Source organism: Buceros rhinoceros, unplaced genomic scaffold (genome assembly GCF_000710305.1).
Source record: "Buceros rhinoceros silvestris isolate BGI_N320 unplaced genomic scaffold, ASM71030v1 scaffold13594, whole genome shotgun sequence".
NCBI classification, from domain to species: Eukaryota; Metazoa; Chordata; class Aves; order Bucerotiformes; family Bucerotidae; genus Buceros; species Buceros rhinoceros.
Genome location: NW_010406571.1, coordinates 23,131 through 39,833, shown reverse-complemented (window position 1 = coordinate 39,833; position 16,703 = coordinate 23,131). Strand labels below are relative to the sequence as shown.

The 16,703-nt window shown below is 36.7% G+C and overlaps 1 protein-coding gene across 1 annotated transcript in view; it reads right to left on the bottom strand.

Annotated features, from left to right (window-relative positions):
* Positions 1 to 9,200: 9,200 nt before the first annotated feature.
* Positions 9,201 to 16,703, bottom strand: part of LOC104491701 (E3 ubiquitin-protein ligase MIB1-like) — a 30,204-nt gene continuing 22,701 nt past the window's right edge. The window contains exons 11-13 of the mRNA XM_010134165.1: positions 14,065 to 14,262; positions 11,486 to 11,637; positions 9,201 to 9,336 (exon numbers count right to left, since the gene is read on the bottom strand). Of these exons, the coding sequence (XP_010132467.1) occupies positions 9,201 to 9,336; positions 11,486 to 11,637; positions 14,065 to 14,262 (486 nt within the window). The remainder of the gene's footprint in view (positions 9,337 to 11,485; positions 11,638 to 14,064; positions 14,263 to 16,703) is intronic.

Below are 16,703 nucleotides of genomic sequence, written 5' to 3'. Positions count from 1 at the left end.
CCCACCCCCTCCCCCCCCCAACATTTCTAAGTATAGTGACAATCTCATCGGGGTTTACTAGTAGCAGCGCAAACTCAGTGCGAACCTGGGAAATCTGACTGAAAACACAAGCAAGCCCTTTATTTGGCAGCGCTCAAGAACCTGGGGACGAACGGCCAAGGGGCGGTGGACATGCAGGCAGCACAATCAACCGGCAGAGAGCCGGATCGAAGCGCGCTGCACAGCCAAATCGACACTCGACAGCTGAGGGACTATTTTTTGCAATGGTTGACTAAATATGGTCAGGGAAGAAAGAGGCACAAGAGAGCCTGTTTGCCTGGGAGTGCGTGTTTCAAATGCTTAGCTGCCTATAAAGCTGTAACAGTTGTGCTCGTGCCCTCTAAATGGGAAATACGGTTAGTGTCTCCTGTAGTGTGCGTGCAGGAGCCCTGCCCTCGCCAGCAGATTTGACCTCTGAAGATGGAAAGTAGCTTCAACACAGACCTGCCTACAGTTAAGCCTGGAAACATAACCTCAAGGAAGAAAAGATGCAGTGCAATATCTAAGGAACTAGAAGAAACCAATATTTGCCGGGGGAGGGGGGAGATGATCGTGCTTTTTTTAATGCCCTTTTGTTTTGGTTTTTTTTTGGAAGCGACTCCAACTTTTGGGGGCTTGGTTTCGGTTTTTTGTTGGGTTTTTATTTTTCTTTCTGCCTGTGATTATTTTCATCTGACAGTGGGCTAAGTTCACCTTCCCTTGGCTTCCTAGCATCTATCCTTGGAGTCTTAACTTTCAGTCCAGCAGACATAAGGTATAATTTCTATACAACATCATCCATATTTTAGCATTCCAAGAAAGGCAGCAGGTGCTAATGAGGCACCCATCTTCATGCTTCTTTTTTTTGCTTTTAAGTTTTATCTATTTAAGGTGGTGAAGTACTGTATGCACCGACATTCGCACCCCCTTGCCTTCCCCTCCCATGTAATGAAGAGCTGATTCAGCGAATAGAGTGAGAGAGCACTCAGGATGAGATGGCTGCTGCTGATGTGTCTCTAGGTCACTACCTCTCTTCCAACTGCAAATGCTGCATGATACTAAGCTTACAGGTAATAGAACATCAGGAGACCTACATTATTCTGCACGTTTAAAGGATGCCTATGACTTTCTGCATGTCTATCTTATTTACTAGAATGTTTTTTTATTGTTATATTAATCCCTCTACTCTGGGAACAGCTTAATTTTGAGTGTGTTAAAGTATCAAGCATTTGTAGTGTAAAGAACAGGCTGAAAGAAAACAACATTAGTCCAAATTTTATAGCAAAATAAAAAAAAACATCACTTGCTTGGTAGGCAGAATTCTTTTTAAAGAATATAAACTCAAAAATTGCAGTGAACTATATGATTATCTTCCTACGCACAACTAAAAAAATTACCAACTTTAAAAAAAAATCTAATAAAGTGTTGTAGTGCAATGCTGCATTCTCAAGCAGATCTAAGCAAAATTTTCAAGGTGCTTTATCTCAGATGTACATGAAAACATAAAAACCAGAATGTGACTGCTGTGACTCTAATGCTGCATTGCTGTTTCTCTTTGTACTACTGTGCTAGCTACTGCTACACTCTGATTTGCTCTCTATTAGCTGCACCAGGTTTTTGTAATGAGCTGCAGAAATTCTTACTTCCTTTGCTCTCTGCTTTCCTTATGACTATTGCATTTACTAATTGTTAAGCTTATTTCATATTTACCTTCTAATACTGTAAAGACAGAGCTTACTCTTTACTGTAACCCAAACAACTTCTGAAATACACAATAAACAACCATAAGCTATATCTGACAGTCCCTTAGAAGTCAAACCCATACAGTACATCAAATGTTTCACTACCATTCCAAACCAAGGCACACAGAATCCGACAAAACAAGATTAAATTTGGGGTTTGCTTCTTTGAGGGTTGTTTGTTTTAGTTGCCCTAAATATTTCAAGCGTAGACAAGATTTTGACTGAAGCAGGTGAGTGCCAGTTTTAAAAAAATGAGAAAAACCTATTGCAGAAATGTTTAATAGGTATTAGCTTTCACATGTGACTTTTGGCCTAACAACCCAAATCCTGACACATCAGTTAGAGGTTGTTTTCTTAATTCAATGTCATCATCTTTATGATAAGCAGGATCACTGGTGACATGTACTGTCACTATTTTTCTTTTAAACCACTCTGAACTACAGCATAAATAAGTATAAACATGGAAGGGGTTTGCAGAATCCTATATGAGATGCAGAAAGCATGGTAGTGGGATCGGGGAGGGTAGGAAAATAAGTTTATAACTGCCAAATTAGATGAGTCTGTATTTCCCTTCAGGACACTAGATGCAAACTGTACTCCAGCACGGAAATCTGCTGGAAGACCTGCAAGGAAGATGAAATTTTTACAGTGGAATACAACTACGAATTCCAAGAAAACATGCTGCAAAGCTACCAGGGATTCAACTCTCCACTCAAACATGGTCAGTCAGAACAAACAGCAAGAAGCTGCAGAAATCTGGAAAAGCACTTCTAATATCAATGCCAGCCCAGAAAAATGAGCTGTAACTGTCTTTAAGCCACTGTGCAGGTAAATTGCATTGCAAAGTTCAGTTAGAACAGTAAGTTTATTTTCTACCATCAGTGAATCATAATATTGTTCTTCCAAAGAACTGTCAGCCTGAATTTTATCTAATGACAGCAATGGAAAGCAGCAAAATACTTTCAGGTATATCTGACAGGTAGCGGAGCAACTCTGTGTGTACCTGCTCAGAGTACATACTTCTTTATGTACCCATATGAACATACAATGCTATGGAATGTAAAGAAGTATGTATTTTTGGCAGGCATGGAACGACCAGTAAAAGGAAACTAAACAGCTGTTGGAAGAAACAGGTTTCCCTCTTGTTTGAATGCTATTCATATGACAAATTAGCTTGCTAGGGGTCATTTGGTATTGCCAAAATAACTTGTACTTGTCAGCAAGAAATCAAAAAAACATTGCATTTAATGACTATAAAAGTAGGTGGGAAGACTTGTTAACAGCTGATAAGCAGAACGTTCGTTGTAAACAAAGAATTCAAAACAAGGCTGGAAATGAACCCTTGAAATGTAGCATAATTGCAAAATTTATCATTACCTCATCATTTAATAGATCCTAAACTAATCTTAAAAGCCCAATTAACTAAACATATCTCATTAAAAACAAGCCATTGTTCTATTAATCACAGCAGTTCTGTGTACTTCAGATGGTAGTATTTAAATTTACGGCTACCACAGAATATTTAATCTACACACTACAACTAAGACACAAGTAGAATCAGCTGAGAAATTAAGGCTGTGATTTAGAGAAAAGAATAGCCGAAATAATTGAATATAGTAACTTCTGCAATTCAGTATGAGACTTAAGTTAGAATTTTCTCCAAAGCAGTACTTACTGTGCTCATGGAGCTCTTTGATATAAAATGCAGTGTCATGTTTATGCACAGAAAGTGAAAATACAGAGATTTCTAGGCCACAGTTGCTAGTCAGTGGCATAAAGTTATTGACAGATTCCTAAACATAATCACAAATGACAACTACAACCTAAAAGGTAAGTTTCTTAAATATTATTTTCAAATAGGCTGAATTTATTTCGAATTCAAACTTAAGAAAATTGGCTATGAAAATTACTTTGTAGCATCCAGAAAATTCTAAGAACTACATAAGAAAAATCCTACAACAGTTTCAAGTTCCAGAAAACCTGGTATTAACTAAAATATACCAGCACATACAACACTCAACATCAAGTTCAGAAACAAGATAAAACAGGAGGGATGACCTCCTGGCTCATCAATTCAGACATTCCTATTCATGACAGCAGTCTTCTAAAAGCAGTTATTAAATAGGATACAGCCTGATGAGCAGGCATATTTGGCCCAGATTAAAGTTTCTAACTTACAAAAACGCTTAGGAGAAAAAAAAACGGCAATGCAAGATTTTTACATGGAGAATTCTTTTTTTAAATACTGACATAATTCTCAAATAGCTAATACTATACATAGCCTGCTATTTTTATTACCTGATACTACAGTATAACACAGTCAAGAAGGAACATCTTATCAGAAATATTTTAAGTAAAATACAAGTATTTGTTTTAAAGCTGTTTCTCTTATGATCAGAAATTTTGTCATGAAGTATCTTAACATCTAAATAAAAACCTGTTTTACAGTGGGAACAAATCAAATTGTATTAGCTTTTCTAAATGGAGCAATGCTACTGAACTTGATCGTACCCACAGAAGCAATTTGGTATTATCAACAGCTTTACAGAGACTTAATTGCTAAGCATTCACTTCTTTTCCTTAAGAGTTCCTGTCCCCACCACCGATTAATCTGGCTTCCACTGTATAATGAGACTAACTTTTTAACAGCTTAAATTTATTTTGAAAGGGTTTTGGCAACAATCCATCATGTTGTGTTCTTTCTGGTCTTCTTTGTATAACTCTGCAATGCTATTCCGAAACAAAATGACAGTTCAGAGTGATACAAAAGTTAAAATTATATGTTGATATTGCTTCCTGCTAGTTCATACTAACTATCTCTAAGAATACATATCCAGTCACTCTAAATGTCACATCCATCACTTAGATCAGCTGTTCAACTTTAACTGAGCACACGCTGAACTTTGGGCATCTGCTGACACAGTTATAACTCAAACATTTCAACTGTGTGACTGACAGGGATAACAGATGCTGACATTATCAAATGCTACACGGCTTTTTTTCCACAGCCGTTTTTTGTCCCGATATGGCCAGTACATGAAACGGGCATTGCCATCCAAAGGCACACTTGAGCAGCTGTATCTGTAAAACAGTTCCTGTGTAACTGGTAAAAATAGAAACTAATTTTACAGCCATCTTAATGTTTAAGTCCAAGTGACACACCTGCTATGTTTCTATTAGGATACACAGTGTTGGGAATATATTTACATAAATCTCACCAGCATCAGACTACACAACAAATAGATGTAGACTATACTTGACCTACTCAGTACTAGTGAATGGCTTGAACTAAGCTTGCTCCCTAATTCCCACTGCAGTCTAACCTCAAAAAGAATTCAGCATACAACATAAAAAAAAAAACCAAACCCACAACTACATGAGCATGCACAAATGCATTAAGGACTCCAATTTAGAAGAAATTGAATGGAATCCCAAAGAATTCTTTAAAACTGCATTTTTCTGGCTTTTTTTTTTTTACATATACCATCAGGCTAAAAAAAAAAATCTAAACAGCTATATTATATAATCACTCCTAAAAAAGTTAATACTAACCAGAGATACAGCAATGGAACTGAAAGCACTTGACATTTAAACTTGTGCTAACCAACTACAGCATTAAAACAGCTGCAAAAAGGAATCTGCCAGAAAATGAATGGCGGGGAGCATGGGGAAGAAACCAAAACCTTCTTCCCCTGTAAAGTTTAACATAAAGAGGCAATAGAGTTCTGTATGAGTAGAAATTGTTAGACTACAGTTTCTGTAGTCTTACTGTAGAATTTCATTATCGCAGACAGGGAAAATATGTTAAAATTTTATCTATATTTTCATTTAAGACTCAGAGTACCCCAAGGAAATATTCGAGAAAGGAACAAACTCAGATACTGTACAAGCCTTTCTGGTATACAGCTTTCCATTTTGCTGTCTCCAAATGAGTGAAGGAATTCAAATTTGCACTGACTAGAAACAAAACATGCAACACGGAAGAAAGCCATAGAGTTTTTGTGAACTGTTCATGTACTTAAAAATGCACTCCAATGCTTTGCTAAAGCTGGTAAAATGGAACCAAATCACCTCTTCAATGGATTTGGTCCCCTTCAACCAGCTGTAGCTATGCATTGATCACTACAGGATTTCTAATATTTTTTAAATGGGACATTAAGTCTGTTCAGAGCAATTGTGCGGTCTTCTCTGCCATCGAGTTCTATTACTCTAGGCAGCTTGAAGATGGATGGTAACAAGGAACATAGCAAATCTTGTAGTCCAAAATTTCAAGGTTTTATTTGTAAATAAACAGCTAGTGGTGTTCAATATTCTGTCCACATTCAGTGAAAATTGATCTCTTAAAACATTTATAAAGAAGATAGGTAAACAGTGAAATAAAGACATTTTCCAATGACTTATTGTCTCTTGGATTCTTCCTCAAGCCTGTTGCCCTTTGTTGTAGAACTGACCAAAAAACCCCTCATCTAAAGAAAGCAGTCATGAACACTGCTGACAATCAAGGGAAAATCTGCTTTCTGGGCACCTCTCTTCCTGTGTTTCTCCAACCCTCCCTGCCCCTTGAAACTCCACAGGGTAGGAACTCTATTTGCCATCTTGCACATGCTGGGCATATTATTTACTATTTAAAGACAATAAATAAGTCACTGACCTCAACAGCTACAGGCTAATCTTCTATCTAATTATAGGTCTGCTCATGGTGATTATATTTTCTCCAAATCAATTTGAACAGAAGTCTTCTTTCAAAGAATTTTCTGACATACTACTTCAGTAAGAAGTTTTAGGAATATGGTTGGGTTTGGGGGGGGGTGTTGTTTGTTTTTGTTTTTGGGGGGCATTGTTGGTTTTGGGGGTGGTTTTTTTTGTTAGGGTTTTTGGGGGGTTTTTTTGTTTGTTTTGTTTTTTTTTTTTTTTTTTACACTCAACTTTGACCACTTACTGTCAGAACTTGAAATACAAAATAAAAAAAAAAAATCCCTTTTACTGGTTTAGAAAACAATTGTACAACCCTTGAATTACCTCACAAATTGTCTCTGTGAGGACTTCCAAGACAATAGAGCAAAAAAAGTCTCTGAAACATTCATTAACACCAAGTATAGGCAAGAAACCCCGTCTCTCAAATACATCACTAAAACCAGTTTAAAACTGCACTGCCAACCAGTTCAAACCGTCTGCAAGTCTAAAAACAAGGGGAGATCTACTCAATAAGGCAAACACGGGAGAAAAAGTATAATTTCATGTTAAACCACAATCTCCTGCTTGCTAGAACATAAAGATGACTTACTCCTCGCTACTAGACAGCAACACATGAAATCTGCAATTTACCCCAATATTTTAATTTTTTAATTTAAAGTTCAGCAGAATTTATTGTTCCAAAGAATCAGTCGTATGCATGTGCAAAGTGAGGTCAGCTCTGAAAGCAGCCTTTATTTAAGATGCTCACTGCAGTGTGAATAAAGCTCTATTCACAAGTTACAATGCAAATCTAAAACTAACTGGGGCAATGGATAAAAAAATAGGCCTACACTTCCCAGTCATGTCTTCAGCTCAAAAAACTGAAGTCACAGGTATGTGAATAGATCAAACACAACCAAGAGTTGATTACACGGAAAAAATAACCCATCTGTACAGTGTTTTCAAATTTTACTCTCCTTTCTTCTGTCTAAAAAGATCTCTTTAAATCTGATAAGGCAAAGTCTGCCAAGCTTTGAGATTCACAGTACTTTGAAAAAAGTCCAAAAAAAATGCATTTAATAAGACTGACTCAGTTAAAAATCATGACCAATAAATAAACCATGTATTAAACAAAATCTTAATTTCCCCACACTTCATTTCAAATTTCTTTTTAGCGCCATCTCCCATGCACAAATTTAAAGATACCTACAATATAAACTGAGTAACCTCCAACCCACATTAGCATGACAACCGAAAGTTCTGTTTCTATACCAATTCACAGAGTATGATCAGAAGCAAATTATTAAAAGGAGGAATACTTCACTAATAGTAGGGTGATCTCCAAAGCACACTACACCTTGCCTTCTGAAAAACATTCTCAAATTGTCGTAGAAGATTAAGTGCTGACAAATATCTAAACTATTTGACATAAATAGCTATGTTTCTTATAATATTTATCAAATATTCAAATGGTTAAGAAAGAGTATCAGTATTAAAAACTTCTAATGTCTTTCTCAGCATAGTTTGTGCGTGGGCTTTTTTTTTTCCTTGGAGATCTATCTCCCCACTGCTGGTAAAAGGTCAGAATTCAAGCAAGAAGCAGAATAGGATTTGCACTGAAAATGAAATTGGTTCCAAACACCTAACTGATATCAACTATAAAAAATTCTGTAGAAATCTACTTCACTTTTTGGTATCCACACACTTAATACATGCATTTACTTTATTATAACTAAGGAGATGACTATGGACTTGCAATACTTACATATACAATAAGTATTTTATTTTTATAAACGTAGATATATACACACATATACGTATATGATTATATATTCAATTTTTGTAAGATAACATTTATTTATATACTTACATATTTGACCTTAAGGGGAATTTCGTGCACTATATTCCATATAAAGCACCACAGCCTACAGCCACAAAACTCAAGCTCAGGTGGAGCAGGAAGCTTAGATAAGGAAAGATAGGTCCCTAAGTAAGGTTTCAAGCACAATGTACTATGTGCTGCTTGTGACCCATACCAGCTACAAGCTGAAGTTCAGGTGTTTATTTTTAAGAGTGTTTTAAATAGCTTGTGCTTTGCGCATTTTGCTGATTAGTAACATCTATTGTTATATATCAAATTAAAAAGAAGGTGGCAAATATAAAACCTTTGGTTTCATTCAGAAAGAAGCCAGCGGTAGAACTGCAGAATCAACAATTAAATAAACAACTGTGATAGGTTGGCACAGCTCTCCTTTTCAGGAGAGCTTGCTTTAAACTAACCTATAGTATTTGTATTCCCTGCCATGTGACGTTAAGCAGCATCCCCATTGGTTAAAAGTTTTCGCACCGCTTTCGCTTTGAAAGTTGCGAGACCACGCCGTGAGTTCAGTTCTTTACGCGCTGTCGGTCGCCGCAGAGACCAGCCGTGCCTGCTTGCCTGCCTGCTTGCTTTTCCCGGAGCTGCTGTCTCCTCCCAGAGCTGCCGCTGCTGCTACTGCTCGCTCGAGCCAGTTCGCCTGGGAGCCAGCCCGCGCGCCGTGCCAGACACCCTCGCTGGGGACAGCCGCTGCCACCGCGCGCTTTCACCGCTTTTCACCACTGTGCCGTGGAGGGGAGAGAAACTCCCTCTCATCATCCCGGGGCTGCTTCTCGCTGTTTTCCGCCGGAGCCACCTGCCCACCGAGCCGAGTGCGCCCCAGGGGATGGAAACCCCCCCGCACCGCTTTTGAGAAAGCCGGCTGCCATTTCTCGTCGCTTTCAGAGCCATCACCGCTTCTTCAGCAAAGGTACCACCGCGCTGCCGCGCACCACCGCTGCGGGACTGGACTGCCCACACACCTGCGGAGCCGTTTCTCTGCTAGCTACCTTCTTCGCCGCCGGATTTGTTTTGCCTTTGCTTCTGCTTCAATCCACAATAAAGACTGGTAGGACTTTGTGCAGATTCTGCTTTTACATGCTGTAGCTGGTAATTCGTACTGCCGCGGCATCTCTTTGTCCTGCCATGTGGGAGATCACATGGCCACGCCATCTCGGATCACTGCCGCAGTTCGGGTTTCGCTTTTGCTACCGACCGCAGGTTAACTCTCGCTTTTCCCAAAAACCCTCAATATCTCACTGGTTTTCTTTTGGTATTTAATATATTTCTGTTTGTAGCGTTATTAAAGTTTGTTTCAGTTTTCCAAAAAAGCATTTTAGAGGTCTCACTAATTCTTTTCTCCCTTCCCCTATTTCTGCTGGAATAGGGGAAGGTATTATCGCCACCGGACCTTGGCTCACCTCGGCCAAACCGTTGACAACAACCATCATTAAAATAGTAAAGAAAATAAAACTTAACTCCTAGACAAATCAAATTAAAATGGTTTTTTGGCCAGGCCAGAAAAAAAGGTTTAAAATTTCAAAAATAATTTTCTTTTGGCTTTATTTTCATTAATTTCTTCCCAGGTTGATGTGTAAAATATCTAATGCTGCAAACAAATGAAATACTTCTTCAATGGAGACAAGATTCTCTCTTTTTACATGCTTCAGAAGAGCTCAGATATAACTGCAACCAAAAAAGTAGAAGTCTAACAGCTTTAGATGCAAGTGAAAACCCGTGTATGAGAGGCACCTACATGAGATTCAAATCACTATTATTGGAAATATTTTCTGATTCTTGGAGTAGAAGCTTTTGTACAGGAGCAAGGACTCTGGGAAAAATTGCACTGTGCCTCAAATTCTACCAGCCATTTAACTGTCCGGTCTGAAACACAAATCCGATCCCTCCATGGTAGTTAAAGACTGTAGCTCCTAAAACATTCACCCACAGGAAAACCTTCAGCATCTTTAGGAAGAACTTTTCCCCTCCGCCATACACTTCCCCCACATTTCACAAGAGCCTAAAGAAAGTATCACAGAACAAATACTACCCCATGCAGGTAACTGGAGACAGAAAACAGTACCCCAGCTAATGTTGCTATGTAAATATGGAGAATTCGCATTAAGTAAGTTACCAAATCAGACTTGAAAGAAAGTGTCTCCTGAATGCCAAAAATAAGCTCCTTTCACTAGGTCATTCACCTTTTATGATAACTGTAGAAAATTGTAAACACATGTATTCTTCCTATTAACACTTCCAATCATCATTGTTACTTTGTGAAGTGTGATTCCATTCATATACATATGTGCTTATGTTACTTTTTAACTACCACTCTTGATTTTCTAAGAGACTAACAGATTTTCTTCCAATACATTAATACAGCCTTATTTGTCCAATTTCACTCAACTAAAAAGCAGCAAATTCAGTAATTAAGTTAAACAAGTAAACACAGACAGTTCGTATTTCGTTTAAACTATACAAAATTCTCCACCACAATTAACATGTTGAAGTCTTCCTAGACTGACAGAACATCATTTGTTTAACAAGCAACCAGCAATGCAGCTTGAATTCCATTCAAGTTTTCCAAGTTCTATCTATACAATATAATTTTTGAAAGCTGTCTTAACTGAAGACTGAATGTAGATGTACAGTATGCAGCTAGTGCAAAAAGAATATGCCTTAAAACTAACTTTTTCAAACTGCTATATAAAAGCTGAAACAAATTCCTTCTATACTTACTTTTAAGAAAAAATGGTTCTTATACTGACAAATACAATTTAATCCAATGATTCTAAGATCACTTTATAACTGCACAGTATCTTTAATAATTATTCACAAATATTTAGCTCTTAAAAACTCAAATCCCTTTCCCAATTCCAATATCCGAGAAGAGAAACATTTTTACAAATCCTGTATTAAGATCTTACTTAGCAACTTACTTACCTAACCATTTATTACAGCCATCACTTATTTCCCAGGGATTTAGAGCTACAGGAATACAGCATCAAACTGAACAAAGCAATAGCTTCATCCTAATGGCTTCTTAAATATTAGACAGATACAGATCTAGGCCACACAAAAATTTAAGAAAATACTGCATGCAAGTTTAAGGATCTTGAGAAAGAATACCATAATTCTACCCTCCCAAGCATTTGTTTTCCTTTTACAAATGATCAAATTTAAAGCAAATTTTTACCTAGGGTTTCCTCTTAGTGCAGCATGGTGAAGCGCATTAAATCCATTGTTGTTGGTGATAGTAACATCTGCTCCAGCTTCTAACAATACAGCAAGGATGTCGTCGCGCTTTTTACTTATTGCATCATGAAGTGGAGTGTCACCTTCAGAATCCTAAACCCAGAAACAGCTTACATCAATTTTTACATGTATCCACATTAAAGAAACAGATGCTTAGGTATCACTAGGAAAACTGGCTATGCAGACACAAAACAGCTCTTCAGGATTAAGCACTGCTATACTTCCAAGTTCAGAGCAAGCTACTTTCTGATCTTGCCCTGGGTTTTGCAAACCCTTCAGTGAGTTATCCCACCCAGGGCTCTGATATTCAATGATTACACCACCACCAGAACTCAAGCATGCCTTCCATCTGATAGTACTCAAGACACTGGTGTAGACATCAACTTCTCTATGCCTCATATCCAGATGGAGTTGATGCCCAAGTTACAATTTATAAGTAACGGAATGACAGGAACAAAAATTAATGCAACAGAAAGGAGAGTAGCCAAGCGGGGGAAGACAGGGAATTTTGAGTGATGAAGGCTAAGATTGAGCCAACAATTAACCATGTAAAAGACAATACCAAAAAGACAGTGTGAAATAAAAGCATAAGCAAATCAAAATAAAACACAGTCTAAGTAATAAACTTGTTTTAACTGAAGCAGATCATTTTCCATGAAGCAAAGACCAATACCATAAGCAACAGTAAGCTTTTAAACTTGTTACGGCTGGTACCAGATTAAACAATGTATATAAAAATATTTCAGTGCAAAATTGAACTGACACAGAATTTATATTTTTAGCTTGACATTTTATTTTTCAAATATCCCAAATAAGGGAATAATACTTCTTAATTCTAGAAGCATTTTGTACATTACTTACTCAAGGAACCAAATGGTTGGACTGAGAAGAATGGCCTAGACTAACACTGAGAAAACACATCCAATTAAGTTATTTGTTGCTATATAAGAAAACTCTCTAGATTTACGCTTCCAGTAAAATTCTAACACCAAAAGTCAGGAAATCTTTTGTCACTGACTCAACTGTAAACCAATTAACACAGGAAATAAACATTCTAGCAATACACTAACAGGAAAACAAATTATTACAATCTTTACAATGAGAATCAGAAACTGCCAAATAAGAAGTGCCAGAATATGGAAACATTTGAACCAGTGTGAATCAGTTTGCCAAAACTAAATTATGTAGTTGTTATCATATGTCTTGAATTTACTGTTTAGAGACTAACATGTTTCTGTTTACACAGAGAATTAGCTTGAGCAGCAGAGTGCTGGCTAGTTAAATGCCAGTCATGCCTCAGCCTGACTCCCGTGTTCTCACCCACCAAAGCAATTGCCTATTCACATCTGTGCATCAGAGTTCCTCAAGGATACATGCAGGATCTGAAAGTTCATTATTTCCAATGACAATTATATTTTCAAGATGGAGTTTCACAGGACCATTCCACTGCATTTTTCAATCCAAACAGACTTCTATAATTTCAAGTCAGATACATCCATTATGGCTACCCTATATCATACATCATTATATGATGTTGAGCCCTTATTGGGCTCAACACATCAGACTCCTTATTTTACCTACTGTTTAACAAATACTAAATAGGGTCTGGATGGTTGTTAGCAAGATCAAGAATGCTACCTATAAAGCCAGGTGAAAGCAGATAAACAATCACTATGTTCAAGAATTTCAAGAAAGTTTGCTCAACTTTTTTTTATGTGGATATACAGCTTCAGGAAAATGACTGATTACTGACATGACAAAACAAGCAAAACAAAGAGGTAAATGTGCTATTACTGCATATCTGGATTTGCCTAGGACATTACAGCTTTTTCTTTTCTGTTGCAAACGTCTTCAAAATTACCCAATCTAATCTGTTTTACTAATGCACTGTTCATGCAGAATGTGGATACCTGCTAATTTCCAAGGAGGTTTCTACTCCACCTTCTCAACAGGAGGTTGTACTCATATGTCACAGCTTCTACCACATTCATTTTAGATAAAACTCCCTGTGAAATTATGGTACTTGAGACCAAATGCATGAGGGCTTTTTAGATAAAAGGGTGAACATTATTTAAAAGAGAATCTGGTTCTATCAATAATGGGTCAATTCTAGAAAAGGCTTCTTTTAACACAATATTCTATAGTATCATCAGCCAAAAAGTGCAAAGCTGTGCCTTACAGAAGGAGCAAACAGCTATTCTCTTCAATAGAGAAGGAATTAATCTAGAGAGGAAGTTAACAATTACAGATAACTACAGTCTGTGAAAATACTAATTAATATCAACTGGATAGAATAAATCAGGTGCCTATCTAGCTGTCCTGAAAACAAACAGATTTAATAGCATTTTTATTACAGCTGGTCACACATTCGGGTAGAGGCTGGGACAGGTAACTTCACAAGATCCATTCCTTTCAATCCTATTTTCCATTATTTTACTGACACCTACACACAGCATCTACATACAGCAAATCATAAAATTCAGAAGCTAAAAAGTGAATCTACAATAATATTCACTTTACCTGGAGACTAGGATGGCAGCCAAAGTCCAGTAAAGTCTTCACAACTTGCAGATGACCTTTGTTGACAGCAATATGAAGTGGAGTCTGTCTGCGTTTGTTGCGAGCATTCAAATCTGCGCTGCCTCGGTGCAAAACCTCTATCACAGCACCCTCGTCACCAAAGGCTGCATGATGGACAGCCCTGTCTCCATCTTTGTCCTAAAGTAGAAACATAAATTTAAGCTATTATATTCCACATTTCCTTTGCATCTAAATAAGAAGATTAAACTGAACATTTGTGCATATTTGATTTCTTCAAAGGGAAAGAAAAATTAGACAACCATGACACCATTCAGATTCCTAATTAAAACAATTACTCAAACCACAGCAATAGAAGATGAAGAGTCTGTTCATAAATAAACATACATATTCTATGATATTCTATACCATATACAACTGTTGGTCAAAGACTTTGTATGATGTATTCATCAGAAACTTGAATAGATTCATTTGGGTTTCTACTACAAAACAACCACTGCCAAAAAAACCCCAAACCATCAACAACAAAACAACCACAAACAAAACCCAAAAAACTGTTACTTTCAGTAACCTAGGGTAACCCTTCTTGAAACCCAGGAAGGGATACAGATTCCATATCATGGTCTAAGATAGGAGAATTGCCTTGTTCATACAACTGAGCTAATATTTTTTAGTCTTTATTATACGTCTTAGTTTTTAGTCAGTAAAACTTTTCCAAAGGTATTTTTGGATTTATGCTGATTCACAGCATTAAAGCCCTAATTAAATTCAGTTTGTTTCAGTTTCATCCAAACTAAAACTTAAGGTATACGAGTCACAAATTTGTTAGTTTGGGTTATTTTAACATCCAGAGTGGACTGTACTACATGAAACATTTAAAATCATTAATCAAGTTATTTCAACATTAATAACAGTAAACAAAAGCTAAAAGTAAAATGGAAGGTATATAACAGCTTTCAATGAAATAACGGCTTGCATAAACTAGTTTCTAACTAAGTTTTTGTGCACGGGGAACATTACTATGTATCCATAGGATTTAACTTTGACAGTAGAGAAATACTGAAAATTTAAGGAGAAGAAAATCATTATTTATCAGGGGTGCACTGGATATCTCTCCTGGGTAAACTTAGTTTCTCTTATCAATTTGCTCCTCCTTCAGCAACGTCTTTTGAAAGTCATGTTTATTATGTTAACAAATTTCTAATATATTTTATATCAATGCAAGAATTAATAGTTCTTAGCGAATAGTTCTTATTTGCACAATTACAAAATAACAATGGAACTAAAGCATTTTAAAAAATGAGGTAAGGACGCATCTGCTAATCTTCAAATGTATTTTTTTGGAAACATGAATGTGTTTTTCAAGACAGTCAGTGTATTAAACAGCAACTTCATCAGCTTTTGAAAACAATATATTTTTATACTGTTTTCTTCCAAATTAACTCATGCTATGAAATTGTCTTCTAAGGTCTTCTTTCTTGGGCTCATCTAACACAGTCAAAAGAAGCCACAGCACGCCCTTTTGGAAGGGCAAAGACGAGAAAGGGGAACTTCTCTGCTTTTCTCATCTGATCATAAAGATTATTATGAGATCAAACTTATCAAGAGCTCTACAGTAGTGTTAAACTGCTACAATGCCTATATTCATTGAGCACTTTGTTTCAGAAGTATGCGGTAATTTGTTTTTTTGTATTTGCAGCCTGCAAAGTACACTGAGGTACTTACTGATGAAACCACATGTAATTTATTAAATATTTTACAGTTTTAACATATTCCAGCCATGAGATGCAAACCTCCGATTTTATAAAATCTTAATATATAGAATTCCTGCTTTAATGAGTGGGCATCCAAGAAAGCGTGCCTTTTTTTTTTTTAGCTCAGCATCAAAATAAATCATCTCAGGACTAAATCCTACTTTCTACACAAAAGCATAGTAATATACCTAGAAAAAGGTAGCAACTAATTAAGCATCTGTCCTAAGACTTATGTAAATATTAAAAGCACTGTACTATACACAACAACAATATAACCTTGTCAGTACTCTAAATGTAATTACTGATACCCATTAATTCCTGCAGACTAGAAGGCTACTTATTTTTACTATGTAATATCTACACCAGGCTTTTTGAGCTGTCAAAAACAAATTGTTTCCTGACTAAACAGAAGGCATCTGTAGTCTACATTAAGCTGTCAGAAACAAATGCAAAGGACACAACAATATGAGGGCATCCCCAGAAAACATCATCTTGAATGTACATAGTCTGCAGCTGTGACTGGAAGTATAAATATACCCAAACATAGCTACAAAGGATTTTTATCCATTGCTTCCATGCCACAGACCTCAACAGTGCAGTAATTAAACAGTAAATAGACAGCTGACGTTTCTTAAAGCCTGAAACATTAACATAATCCTATTATGTATATGATTCATATCATAGTTAATGCAATTATATAATTAAGTAGGAATACCATCTTCACTGAAGCAACTTAAAGTAACATGAAAAAGACTTAAAAATTCCAAGAAAATATAGGAAAAAAATTTTAATGCTAGTGTTTCCATAATTCTGAAGTATGATCAAACAAACTCTTAATTCTACTGCAGGCAGATTACCAGAGGTATT